General features: G+C 37.9%; 2 protein-coding genes across 9 annotated transcripts; one reads left to right on the top strand and one right to left on the bottom strand.

Moving 5' to 3' along the window:
• Positions 1–2,367: 2,367 nt before the first annotated feature.
• CREBZF (CREB/ATF bZIP transcription factor) lies at positions 2,368–22,666 on the top strand. Of its 8 annotated transcripts, XM_080817014.1 has the most exons (5): positions 2,368–3,702; positions 3,911–3,988; positions 5,061–5,129; positions 5,751–5,865; positions 6,905–7,869. In XM_080817014.1, the coding sequence occupies exons 1-2, from the start codon at positions 2,630–2,632 to the stop codon at positions 3,924–3,926; spliced, it is 1,089 nt and encodes a 362-aa protein (XP_080673140.1). In that variant the 5' UTR covers positions 2,368–2,629; the 3' UTR covers positions 3,927–3,988; positions 5,061–5,129; positions 5,751–5,865; positions 6,905–7,869. The 8 variants fall into 8 exon arrangements, with proteins under 8 accessions (XP_080673140.1, XP_080673142.1, XP_080673141.1 ...); XM_080817016.1 differs by lacking the exons at positions 5,751–5,865; positions 6,905–7,869 and adding an exon at positions 22,569–22,666; XM_080817015.1 differs by lacking the exon at positions 5,751–5,865.
• TMEM126A (transmembrane protein 126A) lies at positions 11,413–20,254 on the bottom strand. The gene is made up of 5 exons (XM_080815203.1): positions 20,136–20,254; positions 17,815–17,940; positions 14,165–14,358; positions 12,300–12,414; positions 11,413–11,691 (listed from the first exon to the last, which is right to left on the bottom strand). Exons 2-5 carry the CDS (start codon positions 17,904–17,906, stop codon positions 11,499–11,501), a joined length of 594 nt encoding a protein of 197 aa, XP_080671329.1. The 5' UTR covers positions 17,907–17,940; positions 20,136–20,254; the 3' UTR covers positions 11,413–11,498.
• Positions 22,667–25,509: the final 2,843 nt, after the last annotated feature.

Raw genomic sequence — 25,509 nt, 5'->3', positions numbered from 1 at the left:
TTTAAGATTTTATTTATTTATTTGACAGACAGAGGTCATAAGTAGGCAGAGAGGCAGGCAGAGAGAGAGGAAGGGAAGCAGGCTCCCTGCCGAGAAGACAGTCGGATGCAGGGCTCAATCCCAGGACCCTGGAATCATGACCTGAGCCGAAGGCAGAGGCTTTAACCCACTGAGACACCCAGGTGCCCCGAGAATGTTCTTATTCTTAAAGATATATACTTAAGTATGTTGGGGTCATGTGTCTGGTCTGCAACTTTGGGATGACTCAGCAAAAAAATTGTATTTTACAAACATTTACAAACACATAAAGCATATATGGCAAATGTTAATTGTTCAATTGTTGTGTCTGGGTATTGGATAGTATTGCAGAATTAGTGTGGATACTGTACTGTTGTTCACATATTCTGTGAAATATTTGGAAATTTTTATATCTTTTTATATATCTTTTATTATGCACAGATAAAAGATATAAAATTGTGGTTATTTAAAACCTGAGAATACTAAAGTGAAGTGATTTCCTATGCAATAACGCGTCTAGAGAAAGAGACTGATAACTTTAATTTTCTATGGGGTTTAAATTTAGAGACCCTATTATTATGGTCCAACTATCACTAGAACCACTAGAGATGATTGCTAGAATTTTGATGTCCAATGTTACACAGACCTACAGACCCATTTTTGGGTAATTTACATAATCATTACTCCCTGAGTAGTAGTTTCACACACCTGATTTTGGGAATCATTATCTTAGATTTCATATTTTGCGTTTACATTTCCTAACATATTCGTCTCAAATGGCAATTTTCTTTCTTTTTTTTTTTTAAGATTTTATTTATTTGTCAGAGAGAGAGAGAGAGTGTGCGTGAGCGAGCACAAGCAGGGGCAGGGGTGAGGGAGAGGAAGGAGGTTCCCTGCTGAGCAAGGAGCCTGAGGCAGGACTAGGACACTAGGATCAGGACCTGAGCTGAAGGTGAGCTGAAGGCAGACGTTTAACCAAATTAGCCACCCAGGTGTCCCTCAAATGGCAATTTTCTTATATTTGGAAAATATGTTTCAGGAATAATTTTTAAAATGAATCAATAAAACCTTATGTTAAAACCATTTCAAGGAATTATAGACTCTACCTGACAGAGATGTATCTCTCGTTATCTTTTAGTATGGAGAAGAGACCACAGCATTGTCACAAGACTTAAGGGGGAAGAAACTTCTGAAATTCCTAAAGAACATGGAAGAAATATAGTTGAAACCCCAGAGTTCTAAGGAGAAGAGTTTGCCTCTATAGCCCATTTCAGTATCTATTTTTTAAATCAGAATTTTTTATGATTTCAAGTAAAGTCAATGTCAGAGAAAATATGATCCTGAAACCCCGATCAAAATAAATAAAATATAAAATGTAAAAAACTAATTTAAAAACCTGTGGTTATCAAAACTAAGCACGTTCATAAAATGGCCAACGCAACACAGTAAAGAATACAACAGAGCTGTTCAACCTGGCCGCGGGGTTTTTAAGGGTACTCTTTTTACCCTGATAGATGAAAAACAGCAACAAAATCAGGCTCATTCAGGGAAAACCAGAAACTATTCTATTTAGAATGTGGTAATAGTCCTTTTCAGAAAAAAACATGTCGGTTTCATGACACCTGCCCCCCAACCCCCGCCATAAAGCAAACAGGAAAAAAGTCACACACACGATTCACTCAACAAAACGACCTCTGTTAACACAACCGGCAATACAACCATCACTCACACCATGAGGTAGTGGCAGTACAAAAAGACTGGCACGCATGTGCGCACCCACACGTGCTCACAATCACGCCCACTACAGAACACACACAGAAAATCCGTTTGCAATATTATCACAGACAAGGACAAGACGATTTTTTGGTTGTTGTTTAGAAAATGCATAGAAATGGCTTAGACATTTTAATAAAATTAGTATGATAAAAATTTGGAAAAATTATGTATGAATGACTTATTTACCTCTTTTTTTTTCCCCTAGTACTCTGTTGAGTGAAAGGATCGCGCATTACAAACGGAAAAGGAAAGGAGCAATTTCAGGCGGTATCTGATCACCAGTCGTAAAATTCCAGGGAAATGCAGGATAACTTTAAGATTATTCGTAAATTTGGTATTTAAAAGATCAATTCTGAGAGAGAATGGTTTCACTTGAAGTGGAAGCCTGAATACGGAAGCTTGAGAAGCGAAGGCGGAGAGAGTAGACTGTCTCTCAATAAATTCAGGTTTTGTTATTTTTGCCGCTTGCGGACTATGACATCACTGGAAAGCTGAAATTACTCCCATTCCAGACCTCACTGAACTCTCGCGATACTAGAGCCCTGTGGAGCGCGAAACGCCGTGGGAGGGGCTGGGGTGAGATCGACTGACTTCCGGCCAGGCCGTTGTCTGGGTGGCGCGGTCGAGTCATCGTTGGGCCTCGCAGCTTCGATCTCCCGTCCCTTCCCCCCGCCCCGGCGCGGGGGGTCGACCAGCCAAGTGGGGCGGGAGGCGACTCGGACCTTCCCCTTCGTTCCGCTCTGGCCAGCTCCCTGGCCCCCCGCGCTGGGGTCCCTGGGGCCCGCGAGGCCCGGTCTGAGGGGCCGGGGCCTACGTGGGCCCGCCGCTGGGCCCCATGAGGCATAGCCTGACCAAACTGCTGGCGGCCTCGGGCAGCGACTCCCCAACCCGCAGCGAGAGCCCGGCTCCAGCCGCGACCTGCTTGCTGCCCCCGGACCTAACCCGGGCGGCGGCGGCGGCGGCGGCGGCAGAGGAGGAAGAGACGGCGGCGGCCGGATCTCCCGGCCGCAAACAGCCGTGCGGCGACGAGGGCGAGTTGGAGGCCGGGAGGGGGGGCCGCGGCGGCGTGGCCGTGCGCGCGCCCTCGCCGGAGGAGATGGAGGAGGAGGCGATCGCCAGCGTCCCGGGGGAGGAGACGGAGGACATGGACTTTCTGTCCGGGCTGGAACTGGCAGATCTGCTGGACCCCCGGCAGCCGGACTGGCACCTGGAGCCCGGGCTCAGCTCGCCCGGGCCTCTCTCCTCGTCCGGCGGAGGCTCGGATAGCGGCGGCCTGTGGAGAGGGGACGACGACGACGAGGCCGCGGCTGCTGAGATGCAGCGCTTTTCCGACCTGCTGCAGAGGCTATTAAACGGCATCGGAGGCTGCAGCAGCGGCAGTGACAGTGGCAGCGGCGAAAAGAGGCGGAGAAAGTCCCCAGGAGGAGGCGGCGGCAGCAGCGGCAACGACAGCAACCAGGCGGCGACAAAGAGTCCCCGGAAGGCGGCGGCGGCTGCTGCCCGTCTTAATCGGCTGAAGAAGAAGGAGTACGTGATGGGGCTGGAAAGTCGAGTCCGGGGTCTGGCAGCCGAGAACCAGGAGCTGCGGGCCGAGAATCGGGAGCTGGGCAAGCGCGTGCAGGCACTGCAGGAGGAGAGTCGCTACCTACGGGCCGTCTTAGCCAACGAGACCGGACTGGCTCGCTTGCTGAGCCGTCTGAGCGGCGTGGGACTGCGGCTGACTACCTCGCTCTTCAGAGACTCGCCCGCCGGTGACCATGACTACGCTCTGCCCGTGGGAAAGCAGCAGCAGGACCTGCTGGAAGAGGACGACTCAGCGGGAGGAGTGTGTCTTCATGTGGACAAGGATAAGGTGTCGGTGGAGTTCTGCTCGGCGTGCGCCCGGAAGGCGTCGTCTTCTCTTAAAATGTAGGGTCAAGTAATCTGCTCTTTATCCGCGTTTACCCCTTTCAACTCCCTTACACCATGTAAAACACCTTAGTGGGACATCTTCACTGGACACATTTCAGAGGAGGAAAAAGTAATATTGAATCTTTAAGTGTTTAGCTAAAAGCATGAATGTGACACTGTAACCAACTCCTAATGATAACATGTGACTATTAAATCTCTCTGACAGTTTCTTTTTTAGGTGATTTCCTTCCTGCCAGGCTCCGTTGTAGGGGTTACAGAACAGTCGTTCCCGCCTCACAACCTGGTAAGGATCCATCTCTTCACGTAACGCTCATGCTCTGCTGCTTAGTCTACTTTAATGGGCAACATCTCAATTTGTGTGCGTGTGGGTTTTTTTTTTTTCTTTTTTTCTTTTTTGGAAGGTGGGAGGGGAAATCTAATTTGGGCCCTGTCCACCCTGGAAACAGACTTGTGCTGGTCAATAATGTATTTAAGATGCTTCTTATGGTTGAAATAGCTGTTAATGTGTCCCCTTGTTCAGACTTGCGTGTACCTAGCTCTTCTGTCCCCAGTGTGGACATGGCCTTGGATGACATCGGTTCCAACTGTACACTGAAAGCTGCTAATAGAGATACAGTTTGGAGACAGTGAAACAGGTGAAGTTGAATGGAAGTTCCGAGTTGTACATGGTGCAAATTGGAATTCCAATTTTAGAGCAACTTTTTAGAGGTTGACAATAAGTATTTGGGCTTGCACAAATGTGATAGTTATTTTGCTGGAGATGACAGAAATATCTTAAAATATTTGGGTATGCCTTTTAGTTTTCAGTAGGAGATCTAGAAATACAATCTAGAGTAAAAGATTTTAATATCTCACCATTAAAGAAGTTGGAAAATAATATGCATCTCTGTTAATTAATTGAAGGAGAATAAGAATGGTTAATAAAATGTTTCTTTGAGGACCAGCACAGTGATTACCCTATCACTGACTATAAATAAATTGTTGAACACCTTTACTTTTGTTGTATTAAAATTTAGGTTAAATTTATGTATGATTAGATATTGAAGGTTGTGAAATGTGAATGAAAACGTGTAAAGTGAGGCTTCACAAAGAATCTTACTCTCCTTATTTCAAAGGTTTTTGTCCTATTTAAGAATAATTTTTAAAATTGAGTGGTTCTGGCTACCTAAGGACACGATTGACACTTTTTCCAAAGATGGGACATATTCTTCCCTTGAAGTACTGTATTATTCATTGTCCAATTGTATAGATTTAGTGTCCTTCAGTGTAAGAGGCATTAAGAAATTCTTTGTGAAACATCACTGTTTGATAAAGTATATACATATTTAGCATCCTTGTTTTTCTTTGTGCTAAAGTGGATACAGCTGTTGGGGCAGAAGAGACGGGACCAGCTGCTGGCCACATTTCCTGCTTTATTTTAAAAGGTAGTATAAGAAATGAGGAAAAAGAGGTAATATCAGGGCTTCTGCTGTCTTTTATTTTAAAATGTTCATAATTAAAAAGTATTTTCCAGCAGTCCAAAGATGTAAGTTATCTTACACATGTTTTATTTTGTTGTTATTTGGTTATAAAAATGGAATTCTTGTTCTTGCACAACTGTAAATGTTTTGTTGCTAGATAACACGATTTGAGACCTAACTTGGTCTCTGGTTTCCAGTGCATTACAGCATATTTTGTAAAATCACCTACTGCACTTGAGCATGAATGGGTAGTAGCCAAATTCACAACCTGGAGTGATGAACCTGCTTATACCTAAGTGCAGGAGCAAGCCCCTCACAATGCAGCTGCATGGATTTTTAGTGCCTACTGAATTATATATATATATATATAAACCAAAAGTAGTTGGAAAAATTATTTGAAATGACTAATTTGTGCTATCTCTATGGAATATGTTAAATGTAGCTTTTTGAAACAGAAGCCTTGAATTGAAATTTAATTAATACTTGAACGAACATTTTTGTATATATTTCTTTGTATATAATTTTGTGCAGTACCAATGACAAAAATATGGTGTCATAATAAAACCAGGTTTGTTGATCTTTCAGTTATGGGCTCAAAGAATTTATTCATCTCTAACATGACATTGGAAAATAATGGATGAAAATAGGAAAAATGATTGTTGTTAATGCTGACTGTGGGTCTTAAAAGGTTCTGGAAGCAGTAAGTGTGTTTTTCTAAAACCATTCCCTTGGAATATTTTCTTCTAATGTCAGTGCTTTTCCTGCATTATTTGAAGTTTGGGGCTGGGGAGAGACAGTAGTCAAAGCTTTCTGAATTGGGATGCTTTGAAAATTCCAAGTGTAGATTTTTAGGATGTCATTTTATAAATGGCAGTTTTTGGAATTACTTGATTAAGAACTTTTGAAAATGGAGATTAGTATTGCCTATTTTTAAAGCTGCTTTGTTAGGCTCCTTGTTTTAACTGTCTTTTCTTAGTTTCCATTTCATTCTTTTTTTTTTTTCCTTTTCTAATTTTGGTGACTTAGTGATTTTGTCATTTTTTACATCAACTTCATGGTCTTGTTTTTACATGGTATTGCATGTATTTAGGACCTATCTAACAGGGGGTTTAAAGAAATTTGATCATATTTATGTGTAAGCACATTTTACTGTAAATGTTTGGGTTTCTGAATTTACAACAGATCTGTTTATTTCAGTATGTAGTAAACAATATCTTAAAGTGTCCTATTCACTACTTGTTAATTAAAAAAAGTTATGATTAATATGAAACTGTTGTCTTACTATTTTTAGAAAATTGTGTTCTGAATGATTAGTAGTTGGATAAAGGAGATTTCTGAAATATATGGATTGTGTTGAAATTTTAAGGTTTGGCTCTATTTACTGTAGAGGTTGAAAACATCTTAGTATTTGGGGAACTTTTTTTTTCATCATCTTCCCTAATTTGCCTCTATGGCAAAATGATACAGAATTAGTGTAAAGAGGGTAGCTTTTTGATACTTGTTTTCTGATGGTGACAGGAATTCATACATTAATTGAACTAACACACCATATTGACCTCCTATTTCTATCATATTGACTTACTGTTTCTGCACTTTCTTGACCAGTTCTAACTAAAAAGGTCCACATTTGTTAAAATGTCACACCTCTGATATAATCCAGCAAAAAGTGTTCGAAATATTTTAAATATTTGTGCATTTTGTAATCACTAAATTAATCTCTTTCTCTTCTCTTTAAACAGCTTAGCAGTGTCTGCAAAAACGAATCTTTTCCTACAACCTGTTAACTGACTGGACTGATGGTAACAAAGTAATTGTGGGAGCCATGTCGGTCAAAAATTTGGCATCTGCTGAAAAAAATGAATGCCATTTTCAAGTTCCCAAATTACTTCTATACTGATTTCACTTTCCAGAAATGGAGATATGAAAAGATTCTCTGGAATCCTTGAAAGACTTACTAGAAATACATGAGACTAAGTTAATTTTGGAACAAAATTATACTTTTTTTTTTTTCCTGGTCTTTCATGGGAGTGATGATCAGTTCTTTGCATAACTTAAAAATTGTAACTATTGGAGAAGAGAATTGCAGTATTTCATCAAGGAATATTAGATTCTTTACATAATCAAGAACACATTCTATGGAATAACATTCAGTGGTGTAGAATTACATAAACAGGCCATCAGGGATCACAAAGCATATCATGAGTTTGTATTTATTTCCTGCAACTTGAGAGCTAATCTTCAGTATAGGCAGACCTTGCTGAGTAGAATATAAAAGTTAATGTAAAGTCCTTAACTATAAAGAGTAGTCTTTTTAAAATAGATGCATTGATGTGTCATGTGTATCTTTGAAAAAATTATGACTGAATATGTGAGTAGTTATTTGCAATTCAGGGTAATAGGATGTTCGCGTTCTGAGGTTTTGGCTTCTTGAGTTTTCTCTGAGTACTTGACACTTTTTTGACTATTTTGAGGTTTCTAATGAATGGTATCCTAGTTTCTGATGTTATATATTAAAATGTCTCCAGTGTTATGTAAGGGCTTTAGTATTTTGGATGATGGGAGTGTTTTTTTTCCACATAATATGGTTGTTTTACTTAATTGAAACATTTTTCCAGCTTATTACAAGTGTGAAAAAACACTCAACTCTGGATTGTTTTATTTCATTTTTGTTGGATTATGTTAATACATTCTTTCGTCTGGTCTAGACTGAGTCATTTTATCTTAATTGACTCATTGGGAAGTGTGCAGATGAGAGGTGGGAGGGGTAGGAGATTGGCCCAGGATGATTTATCATAATAACTATACAGTTTGGTTATTGTATGATATTATACAAAACCTATTAAACCCACTCTGTTTCTTGTAATCTAAATTTAGTCAGTGTCTGTGATGCGAGGCAGCAAAGACCATGCCCACTGGCTTATACTTAGTTGATGGATGCTTCTATGATACAAACGCTACAGCTAGTTGTAATTCTACAACCAAAGATTTGGCATTAACAGTAGTTGATGACAATTAAGAATGGAGTGATTCACTGATAATGAGTAATTACCTTTAAAAAGATGTGATCACCTAGTTCAGCATTTTGAAGTACTAGTTTAAGGTCTCACTAATTTAATCAGATTTTTAAAGCTAACTAATCTGATTCTTGAAAGTTGAATAGGCAGTAAAATACTTTTAAGTGTTTTTCCCCCCTGCACTCATTGTCAACACAAAGTTTTGAGACCCTACCAAATGTTTATATTTCTGTATTTTACTCTGCAGTTCTTCCTTCAGAAGCCAGTTAGTTACCATCTAAGCAAGGGACAAGATGGGGAGGTCTTCCACTAGAAACTTGGAAAATGTTTTGTGTAGCCACACAGTATTTTTCACATATTTGAATTTGACTATCTCAGTCCTCTCTGGCAGTCACTTGTTATTGTCTTACCATACCATACTGTTCTCAGCTCTGACCTAGACTACAATGGTCATTTACTTTAAGTTTTGAAATGGAGAAAAATGAAACCGGAAGTAATTTAAATTCAGAAAGTAAATGACTATTATTAGGAATATAGATTCAATATTAGAGAAAAATAAATATTTTTAAAAAATACATAGGTTATTATTGCTGGTGAACTTGCCTTTGCCCCTTTCATTGCTTTGGTTACTAATAAGTGTTTTTATTCCTTTTTTACTTTTCCTGGATTTGTACATTCAAGATTTCTTAGAGCCATTTTCCCCACTTTTTTAAAAGGAAACCAGTTCACAGTGGACTTTGGTAATTTTTATAGTTTTGTTGACCCAAAATAATTTGTTGAAAATTATTCTGCTTAATTTTCAACCTAATTTAAAAACATAGTCTTTAGTGGCATTTTGAAAAATTGTGTAGTTATGTTAATATGCAGATTTGATTTTTATTGGTGGCCCAACTTTTTTTTACACTGCCTCTGAATTTTGCATCTTTGCTGTATACCCACAGAGGTCAATTTCCTAGACCCCTCTGGCTTCTAATGTCCTGTAGTTTGGGGTTGACAAATTAATATCAATATCTGAAGTACAATATAGTGAGTCCTCTTAAAGCCAGATAACTACACCAAGTAAATTGTAAGATGGATTTAAATAGTTTGTTTAGTATGACTGAACTGTTAAAAGCTGTTTTCCTGACTGAGGCGGTGTTCTTTAGGTCTTAGCTACAAATGACTGTTCCCTAAATTGTAATCCAGATCACAGTAAGTCTACATGTATTTACCTGCCCCCAGGCAAAAATTTTGGTAAAGGAGACTTGTAGCAACAGATGTAAAATAATATGGTCTTTTGCTCACATTGCCCATTTTTACTAATTGGAAAGATGATTTAAAAAACACATGGTAGAGGACAGATTCTAGAATCCTTTTTAGTTACAGAAACCATTGCAAACTCTTCTCTTTATAGATGGTAATATCCTAGAAATGTATCAGGATAAGAAAACAATTTGTACTGAATTACCAACTTAGTTATATCAGTGGTTTTTGAATTATCCAAGTTGATAGCACCATTCTTAAGGAATCTAATTTAGTAATTTGGGTTTCTTATTTTTGGAGTCAGAAACTACTTTTTCATGGTTTTCTCTGCTGTGGTTAAGTAGAGCCTTCCTTTAAATAAAAATGATAGAATATACATAGAAGTGTATAATTTTGGGTCAGAGAGCTTTAAGTAAAGCATATCCATTATAGAAAGCAGAAAATTCAGCAAGAAGTCAAAACATAAAAATCACCCCTAATTCTCTAACCAAGAGAATATTTACAGCAAAATAAAATTTTTTTTTTTTGCTTATAATTGGGATCATTTCATATATAAACTTGCTAGGGAATACATTTCAAGGCACTTGTTGAATATCAGCTTTGCTTTCTGAAAAATTTTAAATGTATTTTGTTAATTTTGTTTAATTTTAAAATCTTTAGCTGGACTGCTTTCTCTTTGAACAGAACCTGAAAGCCTCACTCATGAGGCTGCCTCTTCTAGGTGACAAGCTAAATTAAATTCTCCTTTCATATAATTAAGTAGCATAAGATTATTTAACAAGTATGTCACTGTACTTGAATAATGAAGATGCTTGTCAGTATGATCTGGGATGGTACTTATTTTATTTGGTAGGATTGGCTTATTTCATTAGAAAGTGTTGATCTAAATCTGTATTGTTGTCCAATATTGTAGCTCTTAGCCATATGTAGCTAAAAAGCTTAATTTAAAAAATTGATTTATTCAGTTGGACTAGCTACATTTCAGGTGTTCAGTAGCCACATACCGCTGGTAGCTAACACTGTCAGTCATGTATAGAACATTTATTTCCATCATCACACAAAGTTCTGTTGGGCAATGCTGATTTAGATGGTGTCACGTAAGAAAATGAACTGAAATGTTTAAAGAACTGAAATGAAAAGTTTTATAAAGGGGAACACAAAAAGTCACTTCAAAAATTTAAATGATCTGTCTTAGGAAATGAAGGCTATTAGACTAGGCTATTTTAGAAAACAAAAGCAGGAATGTAGCAAGAGTATAGCTACCATTTAAGTGCTACCATTGAGTCAAGTGCTATGTTAGTCAACTTCCCTATATTATGTAATACCAGTCCTGATTGAGGTTACTGAGGACCAGAGAAGAGAGGTTAACTTGCTTAACATCACACAGCTGAAAAGAAGAGTCCTAGGTATGTGATCCCCAAAGAACTGTCCCAACTAATGGAAGCTTCAAAAATACAATTTGCCTTAATCTTCCAAGAATATAGCTTTCCAAGGACAAACAAGAGGACTCTTGAAGTAGGTAACTGTATCATTGTACCACTGCATCAGCTTTATCAGTCAATATATCGGCTCTAGCTGAGCCTACCATCGAGCCTACCATCTTTCAGGACTATTGGAATTGATTCCTCTGTGAGGAAGGTTTTTATATATGTTCTAAATGTCTATTAATAATAGATTAATAATATCTATGAAAACAGTGAATTAGGAAAACAAAGTGAACATATGCTGCAGTGAACTGATTCTCATCCCTACCTCCTATTTTCATTCCTGCTTGGATTCTTTGAGGTTTTCAGTAAAAACTGCTGTATGGTTATTTTTCCTGTTACCAAAATATGCTTAATGTAAAGTAGTGGAGCAAACAAAGTAGAAGAGACTATTGGGCAAACTAGAGAAGTTAAGCTCTTGTTTAAAGCGATAGCCCTTACTAATACTCACCCTTTGGTTGCTGCCCTGTGTAGCCATATGTTAAAGGTCCCAGAACTATACCTCATATGATTAAAAGTCTACGTTTATTCATACACTAAACACTTATTCATACATTATAATTTTATTTTTGTGTACACATTTGTTTTAACAGTCACTGAATTTCTAGGCCAGGTTCAGGTAACTGAAGGGCCTTTATAAATAGTTTATATTGTTTAGATCCAAGGTATCCTGCAAACATAGTCTGGAGCAAAATGGGAAATAACATCTTTCTAAAGACAGGCTTAGAAACTCTAGTCCAGTAAGTTAAGATGTTTCCTTTCTCTGGTAGCGGGGCTGACTCATACCTATAAGACAAGATTGAGACAGTTCTATAGAAAAGTATCAAATGGCAAACCCATGTACAATATATATTAATCCCAGAAGTCTTAAGATAAAAGTAGTTAGGTAAAGATTAAGTTAATCCAGTTATTCTCTTTGATAAATATTGGGCCTGAAAACTGTACTTTTGTTTTCTTTTGTCCCTTTCTCCACTTCACCTCTGGAGGCTCATACAGCTTAGGTTGCTTGGTAAGAGTTCTATCAGAAAATAACTGAATTATACTTTCTAGCCAACCATTTTGTGATAGAATTTTCCTATAGTGGAACTGCTCAAACTCTAAACACGGAGCATATAATTAGCTATCATGTTAGGCACAGTACTGTTTGTAGCTTGTAGATGGCATTCAATACACAAATTAAGGTAAAGAACCTGAACTACACATGCAAGAGGTATGATGGGATCAATTTCTAGAACTGTTTTCAAATTCTTAATACTATAAGAAAAAAAAGTCTAACTCTTTCAAATTAAAAAATATTGCCTTAAAAGCAGAAAATGTATCTATGTTAATTTGTGCATTTTCTAGGTAATCATTTAAATATTGAAGTTTTTCATTGATTATGAGAACAATCTTACCTGGCTGCTAAGCCACCATTCACAGGTATAGCCAAGATAATAGGGTACAGACCACCCAGAACAAGACCAACCAGTCCACCCCGTGTTATGGTACAGGTTTCACAATTCAAATCACCTAGGAAATAAATCAGTTCTGAAAATAAAGGTCATGATACGCAAGCAAACATGATTTAAAGAATGCAAGGTCATCTTAAAAGTATCACAGATACTCAATTTTTAGGCAGCAAATGCAAATCTATAAGGCATGTTAGAAGGTACAATTATATGTACAGATAACCTAAAATAGCCAGGAATAACTGCTAGAGGATTTTTAATCTCAGTCTGCACTGCTTTTATCTTTCTGCACTTGTATTGGCAAACCTGAGCTAATATTTTTCTGTCTGCAGAAAACGTTTAACCCATGGGAATTTTTTGATTTATTTATTTATTGGACAGAGAGAGAGAGAGCACAAGCAGGCAGAAAGGCAGGCACAGATAGGGTGGGGTGGGGGGGAGCAGGCTCCCTGCCGAGCAGAGAGCTGGATGCAGGGCTCATCCCAGGACCCTGGGATCATGACCCAAGCCAAAGGCAGAGGCTTTAACCCACTGAGCCACCCAGGGGCCCCCAACCCATGGGAATTTTTTAAAAAATAATTTGTACTTCATCTTAACATTTTTACATTATATAGTGTGACTATTTTTATAAAATTATTATTTCCAAGTTAGTGTAAGCTGCATTAAGAATAGAAAGCTAAGTTAATAACATGTTTTACTCAGTCTGTTCAGTTGACTGGGTGGTAGCTTTCCCTAGATAATAAAAATTCTTTCTACACGGATCATGGGGATTCAAGCAAAATACTCATCCAGCTTAAACCAGTTTGGAACAGCACTTAAGAGAATTTAAATGGACTGTCTTCCATCTCACCATCATCTGTGGTAATATTTTTATGTGAAATCAGTCAGATTTTTCATGTTTCCCTGTGCTGCACTTTACTGCCCTTCACAGATTACGCATTTTTTTTTTTTTTTAATTGAAGGTTTGTGGTAGTCTTGTTTTGGTCAAGTGTGTAGGCACCAATTTGCAAGCAGCATTTGCCCACTTCATGTCTCTTGTCACATTTTGGTAATTCTTGTATTTCAAACTTTTTCATTATTACTATATTTGTAACCATGATCTGTAATAAGTGGTTACCACACACTGGAAATTGAAATGATGGTTAGCACTTTTTAGCAATATTTTTTAAGGTATGTACATTGGTTTTTTAGACATAATAGTATTATTGCATCCTTTAAACAGACCATAGCATATTTTAAATGTAACTTTTATATGCACTGGGAAACCAAAAAATTAATATGATTTTACTGCAACAGACTTTACTGCAGTAGTGTGGCAAACCTGCAGTATCTCCAAGGTATGCCTGTACTCAAAGCAATCAGCATATATGGTAAACTATCGGAAGGAAATCAAGTCTCCATATATTTGATAATTCTTGTATATACATTTAGTGCTTTGAGAGATTTACTATGTAAGTAGACTCCTCTTCCCATAAGTGTTTTCTCTTTTGAGGGACTTAACTAAATTTTTTTTTAAAAACCCAAGGCAGTCATCTTTTTAAAAAAAGTATGCAAATACTTCTTTAAGTACTGTGGGAAAGATAAGTTAGATTAAGTATTTAGAACTGTCATGTATGTGTATTTTACTTGTACAAAAGATTTTGCTAATATGACCTGCCACTTTACATAGGCTAGCAAGTTTCAGTCTTATCCATGCACTCACTACGATATAGCATAATAGCTAGCTACCTGATGTTAATATTTAAGGATTAATGAAAGGTGCAAATAATATATACTAAAGCAAATTCTGGTGATAGTGAAATAGAATTTACCTGTAATCAAAGGTAAACTTACAAAACCTCTGTAAGATAAGTCTGCAGTCAAAAATGGGATCACTGCCATTGGTAAGCCAGCAGCTATACGAGCCTGGGTCACATTTAAGATGCGTCGAAAAAGACTATTTGCTATTAGACCACAGAGACCAGCGTTAAGTCCAACATATGCTGATCCATGTTCGAGCAGATTCCTAAGTGGAGACAAAAAAGAGAAGGTACTATATTTTGAGAAGAGAAGGTACTATATTTTGTGTGTGAGTTGTCCAACAATTCTGGTGTATGAGAGAAGGTACTATATTTTGTGTGTAAGTTGTCCAACAATTCTGGTGTATGTCTGAAGAGTCTGATATGAATGCCTCTCCTTTGGGTGCCCACAGTACCCAGTATCCTCTCTAGCACAATAAATAAGGTGGTACTATCTTATAATCACTGATTAATATGTCAGGCTTCTCCAGTAGTCTTTAAGTGAATAACTTGAAGATAGTGGATACAAAGATACATTCATCTTGTGGTTTCAATAGCACCTGACACCTAAAAGGCATTCAGTAAGGTGGAGTTAATTATGTTTCCTTTCACTTTATTCTGAAGCATTAGGATAGGGGGGTGGAGGAGTACTAACATTTAAGGGATGCTCTATGCTCGGTACTTTACAACAACTCACTGAAATAAAGAATAAATTGATGTTTGAGTTACTAAGTGGTTTTTAGTCAAGGTATATATGAGTTTTAAAATGCATGTTCTGTGTTTGCTTTAGTTTTGGAAAAAATAATACCTAAACTTAATGCTAGATACTGAAAGTATTCTACACTCTTCAGCCGAGCACTTAACTTTATTTTACTACCTGGCTTGCCATCTACAACACAGGCATCAGTCTCTCAAATTCTCATTACTTATTTAGCCAGACTAGCCACACAATACCCCCCTAACTTCTGTGGTTAACACTCCTCTTAAAACAGCTTTTCTAGGAATTCCTAACTGAGCTTCCTGCATTGCATAAAGCATTACTTTTCTTACCTGTCACTTTGCAATCATAATGGTGCTTGTCATTCAAGCACTGACCACTACTACATGCAGCAGACTTGATGCTGAAGTCACAAAAAATTTTCTTCTACCTTCAGTGTTTTCCTAGTTTATTATTGGAGGATGAAAGACATGTGAGCATGAGATACAACAAATCTACTGAAATGGTAATGGAAGTACAAGAGAGAGTTTAAAAACTTAGGGTACACAAGATAGCATTTACAAACTGAGGAGAGCCTACAGAACCTACCAAACAGTAACAACAGAAAACACGAATGTGAAAAACCTGTATGTTTTTGTTTTTTGTTTTTTTAAAAGATTTTATTTGTCAGAGAGAGAACAAGCGAGCACAGGCAGACAGAGTGGCAGGCAGAGACAAAGAGAGAAGCAGGCTCCCCGCCGAGCAGGGAGCCTGATGTGGGACTCGATTCTGGGACCCTGGGATCATGACCTGAGACGAAGGCAGCCACTTAACCAACTGAGCCACCCAGGTGTCCCAAGACCTGTATGTTTTTGTGGGCACTGAGGGAATGGGAAACTTGAGCGTGTCTTCTGAAATACTTTTATCTTCATAACAATCTGGTGAAGTATATATTATCTCCATTTTAGTCCTAGCAACCAAATGCTCAAAGGTAAACAGTTTGCCCATATATATTTTTATATAATTATTATTTTGAATATATAAATTAAGCTATAGGCTGATGTGAAGTATTTTAAAAACTTAAAAAATATGTAAATAAAAAGGAGTGCGACTATATATATAGACTATATGTATATATGTATATATATAGAATATATATAATTCTATATATATAGAATATATGTATATATGTATATATATAGAATATATATATATAGAATATACTATATATAGAATCTGAACAGCAGTTTATGGTCTCCCAAATTTTAATTTCCTATGGCTTAAGTCACATTTTTTTAGTTAATAATTCAGTAGGTACAAAACTGTTACTATCTAAAAGCTCCTTTCCAAGTCAGTTTTCCAAAAAAGTGCCTTTACTACTGGAAACTCATGACTGTTTGGCAAGACACACACATTTAAAACTAGACACATGAATGAAACACAACTATAATATATTTAAAAAGTGGCAATGAAATATATGGTACATAAAATTATTTTATAGATCAGAAAGTGAGGTTTTTGATATTAAAGTTTCATACACCTAAGGGCTTTTCAAATAACTACTAAGTATATCAAATGATAATGCAAGAAGGGATGAGGATTCAAACCTGGGAGGACAAGGATAAGAAAATAGGAACAAAGGAAAATAGGGAGTAAGGCAAAAGGAGACACTATGATCTGCTCTGTTCAGGTACCAGTGTTTGAGAGCAATTTACTACTTCCAAACCAAAGCTTACTTTGCAGTTACAGCTTGCTTCCCCACTGCTGGTCGATTCTAATTTGGTTAAAGTACCAGTGATACAGCCTGCTCTTTTCTCTTCAAAGCTGCCACCATCTACCCTATTCCTTGTGTCAGTCTTTCTGGTGCTTTACCTTACTGACCTGGCAACATGGACACAGCCCCTTTGGTGCTTGAAAAGTTTTTCTGTTATCTACCTCAGGAAAATAACAAAAAGGATGTATAATGTGTGTGTGGTGGGGGAAGAGGTGTAGGATATACAGCTTATGAAGTCTCACCAAGTTCTTATTGCGTCCTGGGTTTATAGGTTCTCTCTTGTTCAGAGGGTAAGTGGCAGCAAGGCTGAAATTTACTCAGGACAGTTAAGATTATAATTCTAAAACATATTCCTTACCATCACCACTTCCAGACTACCATGTCAGTTTTCCTACTGTCTTCTTTTTTTTTTTCTCTGCTACCTTAAATCTATTCCCAAAAGCAACTGGAATGTTCTTTAGAAATGTTAGCTGGATCATCTCATTTCTTGCTTAAAATTCTTCCTGTTCCTTCAGCCTTATGCCTACTTCCCTGTACTTCAGTAACACTGGTTCCTCAGATATGATCAACTCTTTGCTATCCTGTGGCTTAGGCATATGCCAACCAGTCTGCCTGTGACAACTGTCCCCCCCACCCCAGGCTGGCTCTTTTTTTTAAATCCTTTTTGGCCTCATAATTTCTCTTTAAATGGAACCTAGTCAGAGAGGTCTTCTTGCTAAGGGTGCACTATAGTTCACTCAGTGTTGTCCTCAAAGATCAGTATGGTTCCTATATGGCATTTATCTATTTAATGATAAAGATCTTTTAGCCATGATCCCATTTCTGTGGCATTCCTTGTCTAGTTATGTGTGTTATAAAGCACTCTCTTGGACTGTTAGACATAATAGAAGTGCATTGACAAGACAATTTAAAAGCCATCTTAAAGGACTGTTACTTAGATGAGTCCATAAATGTTCACATTTAACCACTCTAAGCCAAATGGAAAAACTGAGAATGATCATATAATTAGATCCGAAGACATGAATTCTAGCCTCAACTTTAAGCAAAATGGTTAATCTCTTGGTCTCAGGTTTTCTCACTAAGGCAAGAAAAAGAGCTCAGTTTCCTTCTGATATTCTATGTTTCTATTCAAACCAAATAAATGTGAGATAATGAACCAATGATGAAAATCTACCTGGTAAAAAATATTTTTAAGTTATGAAGGGATCTTACCTTTCTGCTTCTGGGAGTTGGTTAATTTTTCTGGTTATGATATTGAAGATTAAGTCTTCCTTGACAGTATCATGTGGTTCATGATTTTCCATCTTGAGCCTTAAAATATTTTTCAATAATATATATCTATAGAAAAACAAAAGGGCTTATAAAAAGCTTTCTAAATACCATGAACAGTTCATTTAAAAAATTAGCTATAGCTTGATTCATAATCTGAAAAAACAATGCATACACACATACCAAAATAATATATTCTAAGTGAAACAGAAACCAGAACATGAAAAACAACCCATAAGGCTTCTAGGAAATACAGAATATCTTTATAAGCCTTAAAAATATTTCTTAATTTACAAAAAGCACTGAACATAAAACTAATATTAACTAATTAAAATTAAGAACTTGTGTTGATCAATAAATACTATAAAGATAAGCCAGTGTGGGAGAAAATGTCTGCAGTATAACTGACAAAGGAGCAGGTAGTACCCAGAAAATGTAAAGAAGAGCACATCATCAAGAAGAAGGCAAGCAACCCAACAGAAAAACTGGCAAAAGGTTTGAACAGGTACTTTCCCAAAGAGGGAAGCAAATAGCCAATAAACAGAAAATATGCTTAGCCTCATTATAATCAGGGAAAAAAAAAAGTGAGATATCCATACGTAGGTTAGCTAAATTAAAACCTGGCAATTTCAGTTCCTGGCAAAAATGTAGGGTAACTGAAATTCTGGTGTGCTGCTGTTAGAAGTATACATGGTACCCATTTTGGGTACAAACACTGTGTAAAAGAATTTGGTATTATTTAGTAGGTAGAAGAAACATACTACCAATTTCACTTACAGGTATACCCTAAAATAGGAATTAGCAAAATTTCTCTGAAGGGCCACAAAGTATTTTAGGCTCTGCATGTCAAACGTGGTCTTCATCAAATAGTCCAGTAGTTTCTTGATCCCTGCACTAGTTGGAATGAATGCAGAGTAGGCGCAGGATGGTGAATGTTGAGTTTTAACCCAAAGATTTAGCTCATTAAACAAGATTTCAGGGTAGGAAAGTTAAGGAAAGCAGAAGTTTCAGAAATAACAGCAAAATACATGATTTTATGAAATTATATTTTCATGGTTATCTATTTGCTACAAGGTTTATTTACAACACTGATTTACTGATGGGTACCTGTTAGATAAAAAAGGTCATTGGGAACATGTTAAGTGAGATTTCATATCCTTAGACTTAAAATTAAAAAGTACAATGTAGGCTTAGAAATTTACCTGTAGGTTTCCTGGACTCAAACTTCTTAAGGGCCTTGGTTACAATACCATGACAGACACAATCTCTGCCCTATAGGAGCTGTGATTCTGTTTATGTGTTAAAGGTGTGTGTGTGTGTGTGTGTGTGTAGATACAAAATCTGGTATACACAGAAAAAGTACAGTGTACATGCTGGAGGCCGGTGTGTGCGCACCTGTGTGTATAGAGAAATAAATTCAGTATATAGAGAAAGTGTACGGTGTATATATCTGAAATAAAAGTTACTTCCTCAGAAAATCCTGCCTAATGCTATCACTAGTTTTCTGCTCTATGCTCTGCATACTGGTGAGGTTCCGAGTTCTGTGAACTAGCTATTTCTTTCTTTCTTTCTTTTTTTTTTTTTAAGATTTTATTTATTTATTTGACAGACAGAGATCACAAGTAGGCAGAAGGGCAGGCAGAGACAGAGGAGGAAGCAGGCTCCCTGCTGAGCAGAGAGCCAGATGCAGGGCTCCATCCCAGAACCCTGAGATCATGACCTCAGCCGAAGGCAGAGGCTTTAACCCACTGAGCCACCCAGGCACCCCAATGAATTAGCTATTTCTAAAGTGAACCTATTAAAAGTCTCCCTTAATTCGGTGAAAGTTTGACACGGCAGCCTGCAGTAGGACGTTGTGTGTCTATTACTAATAATAAATCCTAATCCAAGATAATACCAGTATCTAAGATAATGTATTTAAATACTACAAACATTTCAAAAGGCGCTTGCATTAGCTAGCTCACGTCCCTCAGGTTGACCATGAGACAAGTCAAGTGGGGACTCTGAAAATTAAATTAGGACAAGGTCACTCTGGATATTGGTAGTAAAACCTGGGTTAAACCCAATCGCAGACATTTATTTTCCCTCTTGGTTTAAATATAAGATCTTTTCTTCTGGGTGGAAAGTGAAGAGACCGTAGATGCCGTCTCCCCTTCCCCGCTTCCGACCCAGTCCCGGGATCTCATTCCCGCACTGCCGGCAGATAGCGTGTCACCGCGCTTTACTTCTCTGGATACCCGGCCACTTTTCCAGGATGCCAGTACCTTGTGCTCTCCTCACAGCATTCGGTGCCTGCACCGGTCCTCCGCAGGCCACGCTGGGAGCTCACTCCAACTTTTGTTCTCCTACCCAGAACGCAGCCATCTTTGGCTGGCACGTGACTCGAGTCAGGCAGGCGCGGGGGCGCGGCCGCTGATTGGGCTCCCAGAACGTAGGTTGCTTGCCCCGGCGACGTCCTGCGGAGGTGCTTCCCGCCGAGAAAGTGCTGGGTTCCTGGGTGGGGAGTTTCGGGGAGCGCGGAGAGTACTCTTTACACCCTCCCCGCTGCTTTCGAGGACTGAGCTTGTGGAAATTGTGAAGTGTTGATTTCCTGTTCCTTTCACTGAAAAGTAACCTTAGACGCATTACGTTAGTGCCTGGCCGATAGAGCCTCTCCACCTCCTGTGTTGACATATGGGGCATACGGAAACTGCATAGCCCTCCGCGTTCAATGGGTATGCGGTTAAAGAGAAGTCGGAACGAGCTGAGGTTTCTTTGCTCCGTCAGTTTTTCATTCTCCCTAACATTTTGAGCTCCCTGTGCTATTTTATAATCTGGTTAGTTGTCCCACCACAGTCTGAGACCCTCAAGAGTGAGCAAGAGCTTTTTCTGAGGATCGCTCGTGCCCTGCCAAGTACTGCTTATAGAAACAGGTTTGGGTGAATGTGGTTAAAGAAAAACCTGAGAGCGAAGGAGCTGGTGGCTTCGTAAATCGGAACAATTGAGAACCAAAGTTTTGGAACAAGCCTATGAAGACCTCTCCGTTCTCATTCCCGCAGCTTCTTTTATCACCTATAAAACCGGGGGGGAGGGGCGACTAACGCTCTCCTTGATTATTGTGTAAAGTTGTGAGGATCCTAAAAGTGCTTATCCAGGTTTCTTTGGAAATCACTGAGCTTTGTCAAGGAGAAAGAGGTATTTCAGGTAGAGGGGGAAATTTTCATTGGCGAGGTGAGCAGTAGAGCACCCCAAACTCCTTTGGCTGTGAGGAATTTATCCCATGTCAAATCGTCGCTTGTCCGTAAACCCGAAAATTAAAACAGATCCTCAGATTCCGAGGAAAGTCAGCATACGGCCCAGCTGGAAAGTTTCCGAGGTAAATACAGGGACGGTTTGAGAATACCAGTTTATTAAGATGCTAACTATAACATGTGTCTGTGCGCATATGAATACTTTGTTTCCATTTATAATCTTATTCCAATTTAATTTTTAATGGTTTGAAGCTTATTTTGAGATTTATTAATGTTCATTGTACAGTATCTGTAGCATGCCGTTCTGGAGTAATAAAAGCAATTTAGTATATTGAGATTTTATTTTAAAAATCAGTTCTTCACAAGACAAGAAGAAATGTCCATTTCATCTAAGTTCTCAAATTACAAGCTTAAATTGTTCACAGTTATTTCCTTATTAGCCTTTAAAACCTGTAGAATCTGTAGTGAGGTCACATCTCTCTTGATACCTGTCATTTTTTTTTTTTAATATTTTTTCGTTTGACAGAGAGAGAGAGAGAGAGAGAGAGATCACAAGTAGACAGAGAGGCAGGCAGAGAGAGGGGGGAAGCAGACTCCCTGCATGCTGAGCAGAGAGCCAGACGCGGGCCTGGATCCCAGGACCCCAAGATCATGACCTGAGCTGAAGGCAGAGGCCTAACCCACTGAGCCACCCAGGCGTCCAATACCTGTCATTTGTAACCTCTCTTTTTTTATGTCTGATCAGTTTGGCTAATGGTTTATTATTTGATTTTCTCAAGTAACCAGGTTTTTTTATTGCTTTTTTTTCTGTTGTTTTCTGTCTTCAATTTGATTGTTTTCTGCTCTGATCTATATTATTTGTTTTCTTTTTCCTACCTGGAGTTTAAGTTGTTCCTCTATTTGTAATTTCTTAGGGAAGAAGCCGAGGTCATTTGATGTAAGATCTTTTCCCCCCCTAACATGTGTCTACTGGTGTGAATTTCCCTCCAACTACGGTTTTAACTCTGTCCCACAGATTTTGAAATGTTTATTATTTTGATTTGGTTCAAAACACTTTCTAATTTCTCTTTGCTTTTTTCTTTGACCCATGAGTTATTTAGAAGTGTGTTAGTTTTCTAATAGTTATAATTTTCTGGGTGACTTTCTGTTACAGATTTCTAATTTAATTCCATTGTGGTCACAGGATATAGTTTATATGACTTGAGTTCTTTAAAATTTATTGATATTTATAGCCCAGATTCTGGTCCATGTTGATACACGTTCCATATATAATCAAACAGAATGTATGTGCTGCTGTTGTTGTGCCAAGTGTTCTAAAACATCAATTATCACAAGTTGGTTGATAGCACTGTTTAAGACTTTTTTTATCCTTTCTGAATTGCTACCAACTTGTTCTATCAATTACTGAGAGTTTATTGAAATCAACTATAATGGACATTTTCCTATTTCTCCTTTCATTTCTAACAGCTCTTCTTCATGTATTCTGAAGATCCATGTGAAATGATTAAACATTTAGGATAAACTGCTCCATCATTGATTAGGAAATAACCTTCTTATATCTTGGTAATACCTTTTGCTTTGCAATTTACTTTTTCTAATATTAATATATCCACTACAATAGCTTTTTTTGATTAGTGTTAACATAACATAGCTTTTCCCATCCTTTTACTTTTAACCTATTTGCATCTTTATCTTTAATGCAGGTTTCTTTTTTAAAAAAAAAAAAGATGTGCTGGAGAGGATGTGGAGAAAGGGGAACCCTCTTACACTGTTGGTGGGAATGCAAGTTGGTGCAGCCACTTTGGAGAACAGTGTGGAGATTCCTCAAGAAATTAAAAATAGAGCTTCCCTATGACCCTGCAACTGCACTACTGGGTATTTATCCCAAAGATACAGATGTAGTGAAAAGAAGGGCCATCTGTACCCCAATGTTTATAGCAGCAATGGCCACGGTCGCCAAACTGTGGAAAGAACCAAGATGCCCTTCAACAGATGAATGGATAAGGAAGATGTGGTCCATATACACTACGGAGTATTATGCCTCCATCATGGCATAGCAACATGGACGGGACTGGAAGAGATTATGCTGAGTGAAATAAGTCAAGCAGAGAGAGCCAATTATTATATGGTTTCACTTATTTGTGGAGCATAACAAATAACATGGAGGACATGGGGAGATGGAGAGGAGAAGGGAGTTGAGGGAAATTGGAAGGGGAGGTGAACCATGAGAGACTATGGACACTGAAAAACAACCTGAGGGTTTTGAAGGGGCGGGGGGTGGGAGGTTGGGGGAGCCAGGTGGTGGGTATTAGGGAGGGCACGGATTGCATGGAGCACCGGGTGTGGTGCAAAAACAATGAATACTCTTACACTGAAAAGAAATTAAAAATAAATAAAAAATAAATAAATAAATAAATAAATAAATAAATAAAGATGTTATTTGTTTATTTGAGAGAGTGAGAGAGAGAGAGAGTGAGCAGGAGCAGGGGGAGAGGGTGAGGGTGGGGCAGAGGAGAAGCAGACTCCCCACTGAGCAGGGAGCTCTATGCAGGGTTCAATGCCAGGACCCTGTCATCATGACCTGAGCCAAAGGCAGTTGCTTAACTGACTAAGCCACCCAGGTACCATAACAGGCTTCTTATAATAGGCAGCATATAACTGGATTTTTAAAATCCAAATTGACAATTTCTGACTTTTAATGAAGGAGGTGTTTAGATCATTTATATTTAATATGATTTTTATATCCCAGGATTTAAAATCTATCATCTTGAGATCTGTTTTCTGTTTTTCCCATCTGTTCTACATTTCCCTTTTCCTTCTATTTCTTTTTGTTTTGTTTTGACTGAATTTTTTTATTCCATTTGATTCATTTTGCTGGCCTATTAGCTATAATTCTTAATAATAATTACAATGATTGCTTTAGCATGTATAATATACATCTGTTTTAGTTTCCTCAGGCTACTGTAAGAAAAGACCAGAAACTGGGTGGCTTACAACAACAAATTTATTTGCTCACTGTTTTGGAGGCAAGAAGTCTGAAATCAACATATTGGTAGGATTGGTTTCTACTGGAGGTGTTGAAGGACAATTTATTCTATGGTTGTCTCCTAGCTTCTGGTGGTTGCTGACAATCCTTGGTGGCTCTTGGTGTCTCTTGTCAATGCATTGCTTCAATATCATCTTCTGTCTTAATATGGCATTTAACCCTGTGTCTTTGTGCCTTCACAGAGCCATTTTCCTTTTGTCTGTGTCTGTGTACCAAATTTTTCTAGTCTTATGAGTACACCAGTTATTCATCAAGGGCTTGTCCTAATCGAATATACCTCATCTTAACTTGATTACATCTGCAAAACCCCTATTTCCAAATAGGGGTACATTCACAGGTATGGAGGATTAGAACTTGCAAATATGTTTTGGAGGAGCCCAGTTATACCTGCAACAACATCTTTAATTTATGACAATCTCTCTTCAAGTAATATTATACCATTTTATGTATGGTAAAAGAGTGTTACAGCAGTATACTTTTCTATCTTCTTGGGCTTTATGTTATTATTATCACACATTTACTTCTAAGTATGTTATAAACTGCACAATACATAGTTACTTTTTTTATTTCAATAGTCATTTGTCTCTGAAAGAATTTTTAAAAGTAAGAAAATTTATATTTATCCACATATTTTCAGTCTCTAGTACTTTTCATTCTTTTTATAGATCAATATTCCATCTGGTATCATTTTCTTTCTACCTGAAGTACTCTGTAACATTTCTTAGAATGCAAATCTTCTGGTAATGAATTCTTTCATATTTTTCCAACTCTATGAAGTATTTAGCCTTAGTTTTAAAATTGTGGTTAAAAACGCACAACATTAAATTTACCATGTTAACCATTTTTAAATGAATGGTTCAGTACTGTTAAGTATATTCATAGTGTTATACAACAGATCTCTATGACTTTTCTTCTTGCAGCATTGAAACTCTTTATCCACTAAATACTAATTACTCCTTTCCACACCCCCAGCCTTTGGTAACTAACTTTCTATTTTCTGCATCTGTGGGGTTGGCTTCTTTAGACATTTGATATGGGTGAAGTCATACATTATTTGTTCTTTTGTGACTGGCTTATTTTATTTAACAAATGTCCATTTGTTTTGTAGCTGTTAAGGATTTTCTGCTTTTTAAAGAAAGCACAATATCCCAATATATGTATATGTATATATTACATTTTCTTTACCTGTTTATTCAATCATGAAGATTTGGATTGCTTCCATCACTCAGCTATTGTGAATAATATTGCAATGAACATGGGTGTGCAAATACCATTTCAAGACTCTCTTTTGAGTGCTATTGGATACATACCCAGAAGTGAGATTGCTGGATCATATGGTACTGTTTTCTATGATGGTACTGT

This window comes from Martes martes (genome assembly GCF_963455335.1).
Source record: "Martes martes genome assembly, chromosome: 10".
NCBI classification, from domain to species: Eukaryota; Metazoa; Chordata; class Mammalia; order Carnivora; family Mustelidae; genus Martes; species Martes martes.
The sequence above is the reverse complement of the archived record's forward strand: the minus strand, read 5'-3'. Positions and strand labels throughout refer to the sequence as shown.